This window comes from Mangifera indica, chromosome 8 (assembly GCF_011075055.1).
Source record: "Mangifera indica cultivar Alphonso chromosome 8, CATAS_Mindica_2.1, whole genome shotgun sequence".
Classification (NCBI taxonomy): Eukaryota; Viridiplantae; Streptophyta; class Magnoliopsida; order Sapindales; family Anacardiaceae; genus Mangifera; species Mangifera indica.
The window spans coordinates 17,632,967-17,647,770 of NC_058144.1; the positions used below are offsets into that span (position 1 = coordinate 17,632,967).

The 14,804-nt window shown below is 31.6% G+C and overlaps 1 protein-coding gene and 1 long non-coding RNA gene across 2 annotated transcripts in view; both read left to right on the top strand.

The window, feature by feature from the left end:
- Positions 1-720: 720 nt before the first annotated feature.
- Positions 721-2,173, top strand: LOC123222373. The gene is made up of 3 exons (XR_006503619.1): positions 721-758; positions 1,509-1,616; positions 1,733-2,173. It is a non-coding gene; the product is annotated as an uncharacterized LOC123222373 (long non-coding RNA).
- A 3,178-nt stretch (positions 2,174-5,351) lies between these two features.
- The window catches only part of LOC123222455, a 37,724-nt gene continuing 28,271 nt past the window's right edge, over positions 5,352-14,804 (top strand). The window contains exon 1 of the mRNA XM_044645234.1: positions 5,352-5,471. Within this exon, the coding sequence (XP_044501169.1) occupies positions 5,440-5,471 (32 nt within the window). The 5' untranslated portion in view covers positions 5,352-5,439. The remainder of the gene's footprint in view (positions 5,472-14,804) is intronic.

Sequence of the window (14,804 nt, forward strand, 5' to 3'; positions counted from 1 at the left end):
AAAATTGAAAACCCTAGGGGGGAATATGTAGTTTTTTAAAACTTGGGTTGGGGGAAATTGTTAGTTTTTTGGGTTTATGGGGGAAAATAAAATCAAATTTAAGTTTATTTTTAATAATACAGACAAAATGACGATTTTACCCTTAAAATCAAATTTAAGTTTATTTTTAATGTTAACTAGCCCCAGTGGGTAAATGGTATTTCCAAAGTTAATAGGGGGAAACTTGACAAAAGTGCATACTTTGGGTGGGAAATAGTTGTTTGGCCATTTTAATTTCGTCCTAGAATGTTACTTTTAGGTACAAAATTTAATTTAGTCCCTAAAAACATAGGATTTATTTTTATAGTCAATTCTGATTTCGTCCTAGAATGTCATTTTTAGGGACAATTTTATTTTTCTCCCAAAATGATAATTTTATGGGACAAAATTTTAATTTCGTCCCAAAAAACGTAGGATTTATTTTTATTCTCAAATCCCTGAAATAAAAAAATTGATAATCAGAAGAAAAGTAGGAAAATAAGAGCTTTTTCTCTTACAAAAGTAAGCAACATCATTTCTGTCAATTTAGTCACAATAGATCAGTAAATAATAACAACCTCCACTCTATTGAAACCAAAAAAAATTAAAAAAAAAGTTTAGAACGACATCGTTTAGTGCTTTCTTTATTTCTATCACTCAGTTTTGAGTTATTTTACCTAGTGTTTCTTCTCAAAGAATCCTCTCCAATCTCTCGTATTTTTTCATTAGCCCCCTTTAAGGTACTCTTTTGATCTCTGTTCAAATATCTACGTCTCTTTAGCTTCTCTAAGATTTGTTGTATGCACATTTATATATATTTATGTATATGATTGAATGTTCTGTTTCGATGCTTAAATTATGCATAATTCTCATTTTTGCGGAGATATTGTTTTGTTTCAAGAAATTCTTTGCTCAATCTTATTTTTCATAGACTGATTTTTTAATTCTTAATCATGTACAGAGGAATTTTGTTTTTTTTTCCTTGAATTTAACTAAGCTTTGGTTTTATGCAAAAAGCGAAACAATATTTGCAAGACTGTCCCTGTATTACTTTTAATTTGTCTTTTCAATGTCTCATTATATGGTTAAAAAATATTATACATTCATTTGTTACTCTTGCTTTTGGTATGTATTAGAGAATGGTTACTATTTTTTTTTAGGCTCACCTCTTTTGGTGTTTATTCTTAAAGCATTTAAGGTATGAAACACTTGAATAGCTGCATTTTTGCTTACTGCTGAATTGGTACTTTTATGAGACTTTTTGTGGTTGTAATATGTTTACTTAATCTTTGTTTCTGTTTTCATTTTCTATCATTCTTTTTTATTTGGATGTCAGTTTATAGGATATAAGCATCATTTTTACATTCTGATATGCCTTTTGTAGTGGTCTGCCTAAGTACTTTGAATAACCTTTATTAGTTTAATATAAACATATATATAAATCAAATTTGAAATCATATTGTGACCAATTTGGATGTGCATGAAATAAGGAGGAGAAAGAACTAAATGGGGAGGAATGTGATCGAATTAGCTTTTTTAAATTCACTCATTTCAAGGATGGAAAGGGTTGGATAACTTCTAAAGCTGAGGTAAAATATGTAAGTGAAATAAATGAGTATTCAACTAAATGTAAATAACAATGTTTGATTTTAGTTATTGTGGCTTACGTTATTTCATATAATTTGATGTTTACATTGAATTTCTTAAAATGTAGAATGAAATGATAGAGTTGAAGGAAAAAAGTTCATCAAATGGAAAACCATTAACTACAGATGAAATTTGTGATGAAGTGCTTAGAACTCAGTCGGGCTATATTAAAAGACTTGGGTATGGGCTAAAGCCTAAGAAGAAAACAAGACCAGATCTTCAAATTAAGAGACTTGTTGATGCTCTTAAAGAATCTAAACATAGGTTTAAAGAATCAGAGGAAAGAAATATCAAATATCAAGAGAAGGTAGATGAACTTACAGTTCGCTTAAAACAACAAGAAAAAATGTTATAGATGTTGTTAGCTGTTGGATATCATCCACATACTTCTTTAAGGTAAAAATCAAAAGTAATTTGTATTTGATGCAACCCATATCATTATATCAAATGTTCTAGATACTAAAATTCTAATGCACAACAATATATTATTCTTGATGCTATTACAAAATATCTGGAAATTTGAGTTCACATTCTTTTGATACTCACTGGAAATGCGTTTTGCTAAAATTAGAATGGATGTGGTTCTATGGTTTCATTCTTTTGATATACACTGAATACAAGTTTTAATTATCTCACTGGCATATTATGTGACAAATCATTTATTATGTTCTTCCTGCTAGTATGAAATATGAAAAATCTCTAACTGTCTAAGTTATCTTTACTTAATATAGAGTATATTCTAGTTTCCTAAACTTTTGTATTCATTGAAAGAGGATACATGACTAAATAGGCCATACAACTCACTGTAAGAACATGGAAAGTGTATATATACTTAAGCCTGGAATAGGAGGAAGGGCTCCTAGAAAATGCTTGATAAATTTTGATTAATTTGATGCATTGATTTCATATGGATTTGATTATTTATTTGCTTGGTATAATGCTTCCAGATTTTGGATGATAATGAAAATGTTATATGTTCAAAAAAAGGTCTAGGCTTACAGTTATCATGAATTTATTATATTTTTAGTCTAAGGTGCATTATATGTACATGTGCGATACGATATTCATAAGTTGAATTTTTGTGGCATGAATATGATTAGACCTCTAAATTCAAGAAACATTTGCCCTGTAATTGACCTTTTGAACTTTAAATATAGCACAATCCCTTTGTTGATAGAATGGAACATTTTAGTTTAATATAATCCATTGGGAACCCTTTGAACATTTTCATCTAAATTCAAGGAATTTTTTATTTTCGATTCACAACACAATTAAGGACATAAAAAATTGCCTTCAATTCACTACTTAATCAAGGACCATAAAAATTTGTCCCTAATTTATTATACAATCAAGGACCAAAAAAAAATTGTCCTCAATTTGTTACGCAATTAAAGACAAAAGATTTTGTCTCTAATTCATATATAATTAAGGACAAAAAATTTTGTCCTTAATTATTACACATTTAAGGACGAAAAAATTATCCCTAATTCAATGTATAATCAAGGATGAAAATTTTGTCTCTAATTCATTATATATTCAAGGACAAAAAAATTGTTTTTAATTCATTACACAATTAAGGACGAAAATTTTTATCTCTAAATATGATCTTTTTGTGATGAAATAGAGTTATTTGGGATGAAATCTATTTTATTTATAGACAAAATATTTTGTCCTAAAATGTGTATCCCTTTATGACAAAACACAATTTCGTCCACAATGACTAGTCATTAAAGACAATCTTATTCTTTGTAGGCATTATCAATTGCTAATGCACATTTTTTGACGATTTGATCTTTTGTCCCAAAAGACTTTTTTAGACAAAATTTTGATTTTTTGGGACAAAATTTTTTGTCTTTAAATTGAACATTTGTTGTAGTGACTCCTACTTAAACTAGAGTCATTCGTTGTTGTATCTCATACTCATTTTTTAAGATGATGGTATAACTGCTTCAATGTCATCATCTTAGTCAGTCGGTTAGCAAAATTTTCTTTTAATGGTATCTTTTATATTAGTATCTCTTAAGTTGCAATGAATTCTCTCAAAATGTGATATATTCACTAAATGTTTAAACTTTGAATACGCCTTTGGTTCCTTTGCATATGCAATAGCACTAGTATTTTCATAAAACAGGGTAATTGAATAAGCCATGTTTGAAACCACACCAAGTTCAGATACAAACTTGTGCACCAATATAACCTTTTTTGTTGCTTTTGAAGCAGCAATATATTTAGTCTCTATAATGGAATCAGTTGTGATAGATTGTTTGGAACTTTTTCAACTAATCGCAACCTTATTACAAATAAAAATGAACCTTGATGTAGACTTTCTATCATCAATGCTCAACTGGAAATCAAAAAATGTTTAACTCTAAACATCCATAACTCAGAATTAGATCCTTAGTTCTTCTTAAGCACTTAAGGATTGATTTTACAGTTAACCAATGTTTTTCCCCTAGATTAGCCTAATATATGCTTGTAACACTTACGTCGTATGTTATATCAAGTCTTGTACATAGCATTATGTATATAAGTCTACTTGAAACTAAAACATAAGACACATTACATATCTATTGTTGTTTTTCATTGGTTTTTAGACCTATATCTTTAGAAAGATGAAAACATAAGACACATCTTTAGAAAGATGAAGTTTTTTTTTTGTAAGTTTTCCATTTTAAACCTTTTCAACAATTTTTCTATATAAAATTTTTGGGATAATCCAATTATCCTTTTCATTCGATCTTTATAGATACAAACTCCAAGAACGTATGTAGCATCTCCCAAATCTTTCATTAAGAAGGTTTTAGATAACCGGATCTTAACCTTATTCATTATGCCAATATCATTATCTATCAAAAGTATGCCATTTACATATGATATGATGAATGAAATTGCATGATCCTTAACCCATTTGTAAACAAAGGGTTTATCCGGATTCTTTATGAAACTAAATGATTTGATTGTTTCATTAAATTGGATGTTTCAACTCATTGAAACTTGCTTATCCATAAATTGATCGATACAACTTGCATGCCTTATGTCTTTTCGCAGCGGATACAGAACCTATCAGTTGTTTCATATATATGTTTTCCTCAATGAATTCACTGAGGAATGTTGTTTTGACATTCATTTGTCAAATTTCATAATCATGGTATGCAACAATGGTTAGCATTATGTGGATGGATTTAATCATAACTATGGGCGAATAAGTTTCCTTATAATTCAACCCTTGCTTTTGAGTATAACTTTTTGCTACCAGCTAAGATTTATAGGTCTTGTAACATCCATAAGTATGCTTGAGGTTATTTTGATCTTTTTAGTATTTTTTCTCATATGAGATTGTACTTGAGGAGCTATTATGTGATTTGTGGCATACACTAACGTGTATGAGAGGCTACATGCTCTTGTATGATGTGGCAAAAATGACAAAATGGTCTTTTTCATATCATATAATTTGGTCAAATTTGGCCAGAATACATGCTTATGTAAGCAGGGTACACAACCATGTCTAGTCACAAATTTTGTATTATGGGATAAGAGTATGTTTTGCGAGAATCATGCAACGTGGTTTTAATGTTTCATGACTAGTGTACATGCCCGTGTGATTAATATACACGTCCGTATATGTTTGTTTAATTTGAAAATAAAAACTGTCACAAAATATGCAACACTCTTTTTTGTCTAAAATCCTTTTAGCCGAACAAGAGAGAAGAAATGATTGAAGAGTACTAAGGTCAAGTCTTGCTAGGAAAAAAACTTTTGGGAATCGTTCAGACCATGGGAAGACAATTATCATCATTTTTATCAAGGTAAGTAGTACGGTTTGATGTGATTTCTTTGTATTAAATTGCTTTCGAAACTTTCGAATTAAATGTGTGCATGATGTTTGATTGCCTAGGATAATTATATGTATGTGTCGAAAATTGATGTTTAGATTAATTGAGTTCTCATGGTTACTGTTCAATTTATAATTTAGAATTGCTAGATCTTGGTTAAGTGTTTATTCTCTTTTGTATGGGTTGTTTAAATTCTTATAATGGTTTGCTGGGGTTGATAAAAGGTTGGAATTTTGCCTATGTTTGTATGTGATGAAATGTGCTTGTGAAAGGTAGTGTAAGATGGGATATGAATATGAGGTATGTATTGTGCCAATTTATGGGTGTAAGGTGGAATAGGGATATGTGGCAAAGTGTTAGCTATGAAATATATTTTCTTAGAAGTGTTTTTAATTGTTCGTTGGGGCCTAAAAAATAGCAAAAAATTAGATTTGAAATTTTGGAAATTTTGAAATTCTAGTGGCACATGCCCATATCTTTAGGGAAATTCAACCATGTAGAGTGAATATATAGGAGTGTAGAATTAGGAATGGACACACGCCTGTGTGATGTGGGACACATGGTTGGGTGCCTTGTACCAAGGATACACTCTCGTTGGCTTAGGGCGAAAGTCGTGTAGATTGGGTAATACATGCTTGTGTTTAAAGGATACACACCCATGTAGATTTAGGAAAATTTGGAAATGTAAACACTTGAAATTGATAAATAATGTATGAAGTTTTGCTATGAATACATGGGGTACAAAAATAACAAATTTACCCCTATAAGGGATTTTGATGAAAGAAAGCCAATGATAAGACCTTAATGAGCATTAGTGGTGATGGAAATCAATAAAGGTGTGCTGGACTATGTGGAAAATGACACGTACCTAACTAGATCATGTTTAGATAAAAAACTTGGATACAATGTACATTAATGCTACAAGCTACCAAACTATGTGTAAAATGGTCATGAAAGCAATAGGGCTAATAAATCTATGTGATTCTGTGCCGACAATATGCATCGTAGCATTTGGGATGCTTATGCAAAAATGGAAGAATGACATTTGGGATGTTATAAGCTTTCACATGACGTTTGGGATATTATTGTATATCATAAGAGTTAGTCATTCGGGATGACAACTTGTTATATGAGTAAGGGCATTAAGTGATAAGATAATCTGAATAGACATCTGGGATGTTGGGAATACATTTGTGGATTTTCATAGGATGAAAGTAACATTACTTCATATATTACTTTTGCTACTTACTGAGTGTAAATTCACTTACATGTTTACAATGTGATTTTACAAGTAGGGTTCCAGAGCAGCGAGATGATAGTAGGGAGACTAGTTATATGACTTTTTATCATGCATGAGGGCAGACAGCTTAGATGTCTTTATTTATGAATTGTTTATCATATTCTTATGAATTCTTTTACATGTATTGATGCACTTGGGTTTAACAAATAGTTGTTTTACATTGATTTGTATGGTTTCACATATGTTATCCAGATAGTGTTTGAATCATTATAATACATATTTAGTACATTTTTTGGATTGTGGGTCTGATTTCAATGTAATTCATTTAATAACTATGCATACGATAGAAATCTGATAGGCCATATCTCTTAGGGTGCATATTCTGAATAAAAGAAAGTACCCAAAGAAGGGTGTACATTTATGGTATTAGAACATGATTTTGGGAACCCTACAAGTGATTCATACATGCATAATCATCCAAAGCCCCTTATGCAATGCCAATATCTCTTGTCTGCTATCTATTTTTAGTATAGTTATGACCTATAATTAAATAGTATTATATACAGTTGAGGTTGTGTGCTTGATTACAATATGAGGAGATCCAAAAGGTTGATAAGTAATGATGAGATTGATGAGATTCAATTCTAGAAAATAGCTAAGATATAACTTAAAGACTTATGCCAAGTGCAACTACAATATCCCACGTGGATGATGAGTAGATAATGAGGATCGTACAAAAAGTCCTCTAAGATAATCATGACACCTTTTAGAGTGTGAGTTATCTTATGTCAGCACCACTATTGGCTAAGTAGCATCTCTTGCATATGATATATTGCCTTGACAAGAGTTAGTGGGTGAGGGCTTGTAAAGATAGGAGGTAATAGGGGTTGGATTCACCATATTTATAACCTAGCAAGTAGGCACCAGCCCTCGAAGTTTCATAGGATAGACAAAGATGTTGTATCAGTAGATGATTGGTTAGAAGCTGTAGAGGATTTCATGGAGTTGTTTGAGATGTCGAATTAAGAAAAGATCTGATATGCCAATTGTCTGACAAGGGTTGATGCCAAGGTCTAATGAAGCCCAACAAACTGATACTATGACATGGACCAACTTCAAAAAGGCCTTTAAGAGGGATTATCTAGGAGTTGATGTACAATATGTCAAGGTAGATGAGTACCTCAGGTTGAGACAAGAAGATATGACAGTCAAGGAGTTCTTTAACAAGTTAAACTTTTTAGCCTGATACACCTTAGGTGTGGCCAGTATTAATAAGGGGAAGATAAAGATATTTATCAACGAGCTTAGAGTTGACATCGCTTAGGATGTACTGACAAGAGATAACCTTACAAGATCTTATACTAAGGTAGTAAGTAAAATACAGTGATCAAAGGCCATGAAATTAAGAATGGCTAGGGAGAGAGGATAAAGGTATAGATCCGTTCCACCAACTTAGAGTCATGACCTATACGACCTTAAGGGTAGCCTTTATGGGAAATAGTCATGATAGGTATGACATTAAGAGCAGTAGAGATAGTGGGGTAAAAAGGGTTTCCAGTTTTGAGGTTACAAAAAAGTTAGAAGAGTAAGAAGCCCAGGTATAAAGAGTAACCTAGGCAAGAGGAGATCCCTGTATATTGGAGATGTGGTCGTAGAGACACCAGTGAGTGTGTAACTACTCAAAGGATTTGTTTCAGATGTAGAAAACTAAAACACTTCGCTTTGGAAGTGTACTACAATAGCACTGGCCCTAATAGAATAGATAACCAGAGGAAGAGGAAAAGCTAGGGTTTATGTAGTGACCTAAACTTAGGCTAAGGCTAACTCATCTATTGTGACTAGTAAGCTAATTTTTCACTCTTAGCCTTTATACACATTGATAGATTTTGGTGCTTTATCGCTCGAGCGATTATGGAAAGGTAAGGGTTAAAACTTACCACAATGTCTGACATTAGTGTAAAGATGTCAGATGAAGGTAAAATTCAAAGTAACAGATATAATCAGTTGAGACAATATTCTTGAGAGGTCAAGAGATGATGGTGGACTTGATAGTATTTAACATGTCGGACTTCAATATAATATTAGGCATGGATTTCTTGAGCCACTGTGGAGTTAAGATAAACTGTAAAAGAAAAAAGTTCAGTTCTAGTTGGAAAATGGTGAAGAATTCTAATTTGGTGAAATTTGAGTATTACCTAAAAGCCAGGAAAATGTTAACGAAAGGGTGCTCAACGTACCTAGCTCATATGGTAAACAAGCCAGAGAAGACCATATTTAGTTTGCAATCCACCTTGATAGTGTATGAGTTTTTTTATGTGTTCCTAGATGAGTTGCTTGGATTAGCACCAAAAATAGAGGTAGAGTTTAGTATAGAGTTGGCTCCAAGGGCAACACCTATTTCTAAGGCCCCATATAAGATAACACTAGTTGAGTTTCAGGAGTTGAAGAAATAGTTGCAGGAACTATTAGATAATGGATTTATACAGTCGAGTCATTCGTCGTAAGGCGTACCAATTCTTTGATAGGTTGATGAGTATGTGTATTGATTATAGGGAGTTGAACAAGGTCATCATCAAGAACAAGTATCCACTGCTACGAATTAATGCTTTATTTTATTAGCTAAAAGGTGCTTCAGTAATTTCAAAGATTGATTTGAGGTTAGAGCATTATCAAGTCAAGGTAGCCGAGAATATTATTATTAAGTGCTGTCGTCGACACCTAAATTAAAATCATAAATTTCTACAACAAAAATGTAGTAAAGGAAAATAGGGATCATTCCCTCGAAGAGTTCCAATTAGTACGTCATCACAAATCAATCAAAACAAGGAAATAAATAGGGGTTTTGAGTTGAATACGAATTATAATTAAAAACTATAAATAAAAATTCAGCAAAATAATCTAAAACAAATAATCAATTAAACAAACCTTGGTCTACGGTCACATCCACTATTGGAACTATAATTGAACATTGACAACCAAAAATATCAAATTAATTATTCAAATATTCGTTGTGGTATTAATTACCTGTCTTTCCTTATGATTAGTTAACCAAAAACATGTATTCTAGTTAACCCTTATTGATTAACAACTCGGATACGATCTCAAATTTAATTAAGCAATACCATTACGAATTAGAAAGGCCAACGAAACAAGACAACACAAGTGTATGACATTGCATTTAATCTAGTTGAATATTTACCCTAGGAATTACAGTTTTTGGTGCAGCAAACAATAAATCCTAGTTGCCACTTCAATTAGATGGATTGAACAATTACAGATTCAACATCTAAACTAGCATTAGATCGTATTAATCAATAAACTAATCGCGCGCCTTAGCAATCAACTAATACAATCATAATAAATAATCCAAAAAAATAATCAATTCTTGAATAATTAAAAGATGCATTAAAAAACAAAACTTAATCTCACAATTCTTGTAGTTCCATGGTTTCAGATCCCTTCAACCAAGAGAAAAAGTTTAGCCACTATAAACCATCCTAAGCCAACCAAAAATCCAGAAAAATGTTTCTGGTAATTACAATGATTCTTCCCGCAAAATAAAAGTGTATTTATATATATCTTGTCCCCCCACTGAAATCCGAAAATAAAAAGCAATAATAATCCTTTAATCCAGCCAAGTAAATGTGATATATATCTTCCCCAATAAGAAAAGATAAGATATATATTTTGATATATGTCCTTTCCCTAAAAATATATTTCCTTATCTATCTAAAATAATCTCCTTTTTTAGCTAATAATCACCCATTTTTTAAGAAGCAAATCTTGACTTTTGTGGAATATCTCAGTTGATCTGGATGTCTAGATTTAAATTTTGAATTCTGCTCTCGTCATTTCACGTGCCCACGCCTAGTCAGCATCACTGATTTTGTTAACTGGTAAGCCTACTCCAATTTTAGTCTTTTTGGCCAAAACTTCACTTTAAAAATTTTCAAAGCTTCCTAAATGCAAAAGATAAATAATTCCATTAGATTGAATTAAATTTTCACATAAAATAAGGGAATTAGAAATCAAAATAACGATAATTAACAACATTTTTCAGTTTGTCTTTTTAAGCCTTAAAAAACCCAGCTAGCAACAAGTTAGTAACTAAATAATTCACAATGTTTGTGTACCATGGCAGATTGCAGCTCACTGAAAATAACTACTTATCAAGAAATTGCTTCTACAGATTCTGCTGTGTTTTCATGTGAACCAGGTGGCTTAAATAATTAGCAACACCATTCTCTTGTCTAGTTTTACCCTTGATTTCTAGGTCAAATTCACTCAGCAAAAGAATCCAGCTTATAAGCCTTATTTTTGCCTCTTTCTTTGTTATCAAATGCCTAAGGACTGCATGATTAGAATAAATAACAACTTTAGTACCCAATAAATAAAAACGAAAATTTTCTAATGCAAAAGCAACAACCAAAAGTTCTTTTTCAGTGGTCGAATAATTTTTTTGTGCATCATTTAAGGTCATTGAGGCATAATGTATAACATGTGGTGCCCTTCCAACTCGCTGGCCCAAAACGGCTCCTACAACATAATCACTCGTGTCGCACATTATTTCAAATGGGAGACTCCAATCAGGTGTTTGGATTATCGGTGTAGAAGTCAGCAGCTACTTCAACTTGTCAAATGCATCTTTTCACCCTTCATCAAACTTGAAAACCACATCTTTTTACAGCAACTTGCACAATGGCAATGCAATATGAGAGAAGTCCTTAATAAGGCGTCGATAAAAACCTGTATGGCCAAGGAAAGAACGAACTTCCAGCATACTAGCAAGGTAAGGCAGAGATTGAATAATATCAGTTTTAGCCTTATCTACCTTTATACCTCTAGCTAAAACTATATGCCCTAAAACTATACCTTGCTCAACCATAACATGACATTTTTCAAAATTTAAAACAAGGTTAGTTTCAATGCATCTTTACAAAATAAGTGCGAGATTGTGCAAACAACTATCAAATGAATCCTTATGAATAGTAAAATCATCCATAAAAATTTCTATAATATGCTCAACATAATCTAAAAATATAGTAACCATACACCTTTGAAAGGTAGCTGGCACATTACAAGCTCCAAATGACATTTAGCGATATGCAAAGGTTCCAAATAGATATGTGAAAGTCATTTTTTCCTGATCTTTTAGAGTTATTACAATCTAAAAATAACCTAAAAGGCCATCTAGAAAATAGTAGTAAGCTCGACCAATTAGCCTTTCCATCATTTGATCAATAAACGATAGCAAAAAATGATCTTTATGGGTTACAACATTTAATTTCTTATAATCGATACAAACCTGCCACCCATTTTTAACTCAGGTGGGTATCAACTCATTATTTTGATGTTTTACCATTGTGATGCCAGTTTTCTTTGTTACAACTTGAACAGGGCTGACCCATTCACTGTCTGAAATTGGATAAATTACTCTAGCTTGAAGCAACTTTAAAATTTCCTTCTTTACTACTTTAATCATTGGTGGGTTCAGCCTTCTTTGTGGTTGTCGAATTGGTCTAGCTCCCTCTTCAAGAAGAATTTGATGTATATAGGTAGAGAGGCTAATTCCTTTAATGTCAGCTATGGTCTATCCTATGGCTGTTTTGTGCTTTTTAAGAATCTGCACCTTGGAAATGATCACTGGTAAGGTCCCTTTATTTCTAAGGTACACATATTTAAGGTGATCTAGGTAAGGTTCTAGCTCCAACTTTGGTGCCTACAAAACAAAAGGTACCAGTTTTTTATTAGGCACTAACATCTCAATATAAGATACATTACTTGTATTTTTCAACTCCCTAAACTCATTCATTCCTGCCACTGCATCCTGCACATCAGAATTTAATTTAAATTTATCACTTTCTTTTAAAAGCTTCTCATGGTTAACCACTTCTAACTTATCTTCACTATCAAGTTTAAAAATATCCTGCACTAGAGAATCAATTAAATCAATTGAATAAACAGGAAAATCAAGATCAGGATATTTCATCATATCATAAATATTAAACTATATAGCTTCACCATCAAACTTCATGGTCAGTGTGCCTTTATGAACATCAATTTTAGTTTTGGCTATTTTCAAAAAAGGTGGTCATTATTTTCCATGTCAAGAACATAAAAATCTGCTGAAAAAATTAACTTATCAACCTGAACAAGAACATCTTAAATCAACCCTTTAGGATATACATTTAATCTATCGACCAACTGAATAACTACACTAGTTTTTTTCTAAAGGTTCAAGATTAAGAGTAGAATGAATGGAATATAGCATTACATTAATAGATGCTCCTAAATCTAATATGGCTTTTTCAATTCTAGTACCACCTATTGTGCAAAGGATGTAAAACATACCTGGGTCTTTACATTTTTCAGGAAGACTTTTTCGAATTATGGCTAAAAAATAGATAAAAGATGGATCAGTCCAGATTTTAATTCAAATCTAGTATTAGCATCTAAATTAGGAAAATTAATGCAGTGTGGTTGTTGATTCAAATTTGGAGCAGAAAACACTCTTAGAGTCTAATTTTCAACCATGTGTTCTTCTATTTTGTGAGCAAATATGTATACTTGTAGTCTCTTTTTTGCTTCTTTTTTTAACCCTTTTATAGTCTTTTCAATCTATAGATCAAATTGTAAATCAACTTATTTCAAAGATCGTGTAACGAACATACAAAGTACAAACTCCCCTACAACGACTTCAAAATTTGGTAAGCGTTGTCATTTACACCCAAATTAAAATCCTAAATTCTTGCAACAAAAATGTAGTAAAGGAAAGTAGGGATCGTTCCCTTGAAGAGTTTCAATTAGTACGTCGTCGCAAATAAATCAAAACAAGAAAATAAGATGAGGTTTTGAATTAAATGCGAAACTTGGTCTACGGTCACATCCACCATTGGAACTACGATTGATCATTGACAACCAAAAATATTAAATTAATTGTTCAAATATTGATTGTGGTATTAATTACCTGTCTTTCTTAATGATTAGTTAACCAAAAACATGTATTCTAGTTAACCCTTATTGATTAACAACTCGAATACGATCTCAAATTTAATTAAGCAATAGCATTGCGAATTAGAAAGACCAACAAAACAAGACAACACAAGCGTACGACGTTGCATTTAATCTAGTTGAATATTTTCCCTAGGAATTACAGTTATTGACACAGCAAACAATAAATCTCAGTTGCCACTTCGATTATATGGATTGAACAATTATGGATTCAACATCTAAACTAACATTAGATCATATTAATCAATAAACTAATTGCGTGCCTTAGCAATCAACTAAAACAATCAAAATAAATAATCCAGGAAAATAATCAATTCTTGAATAATTAAAAGATGCATTAAAAAACAAAACTTAATCTTACAATTCTTATAGTTCCATGGTTTCAATCCCTTCAACCAAGAGAAAAGAGTTTAGCCACTGTAAACCATCCTAAGCCAACCACAAATCCAGAAAAATGTTTTTGCTAATTACAATGATTCTTCTAGCAAAATAAAAGTGTATTTATATATATCTTGTCCCCTTACTGAAATCCGAAAATAAAAAGCAATAATAATCCCTTAATCTAGCCAAGTAAATGTGATATGTATCTTCCTCAAAAAGAAAGGAAAAGATATATATTTTGATATATGTCCTTCCCTGAAAAATATATTTCCTTATCTATCTAAAATAATCCCCTTTTCCAACTAATAATCACCTCTTGTTTAGGAAGCAAATCTTGACTTTTGTGAAATATCTTAGCTGATCTGGACATCCAGATTTAAATTTTGAATTCTGTTCTTGTCATTTCACGTGCCCATGCCTAGTCAGCATCACAGATTTTGTTAACTAGTAAGTCTGCTCCAATTTTAGTCCTCTTGGCCCAAACTTCACTCTAAAAATATTCAAATCTTCCTAAGTGCAAAAGATAAATAATTCCATTAGATTGAATTAAATTTTCACATAACATAGGGAATTAGAAATTAACATAACGACAATTAATAACATTATCAGTTACTCCGAAGACAACCTTTCGAACAAGATATGGGCACTATAAATTTGTGGTAATGTCTTTTGAT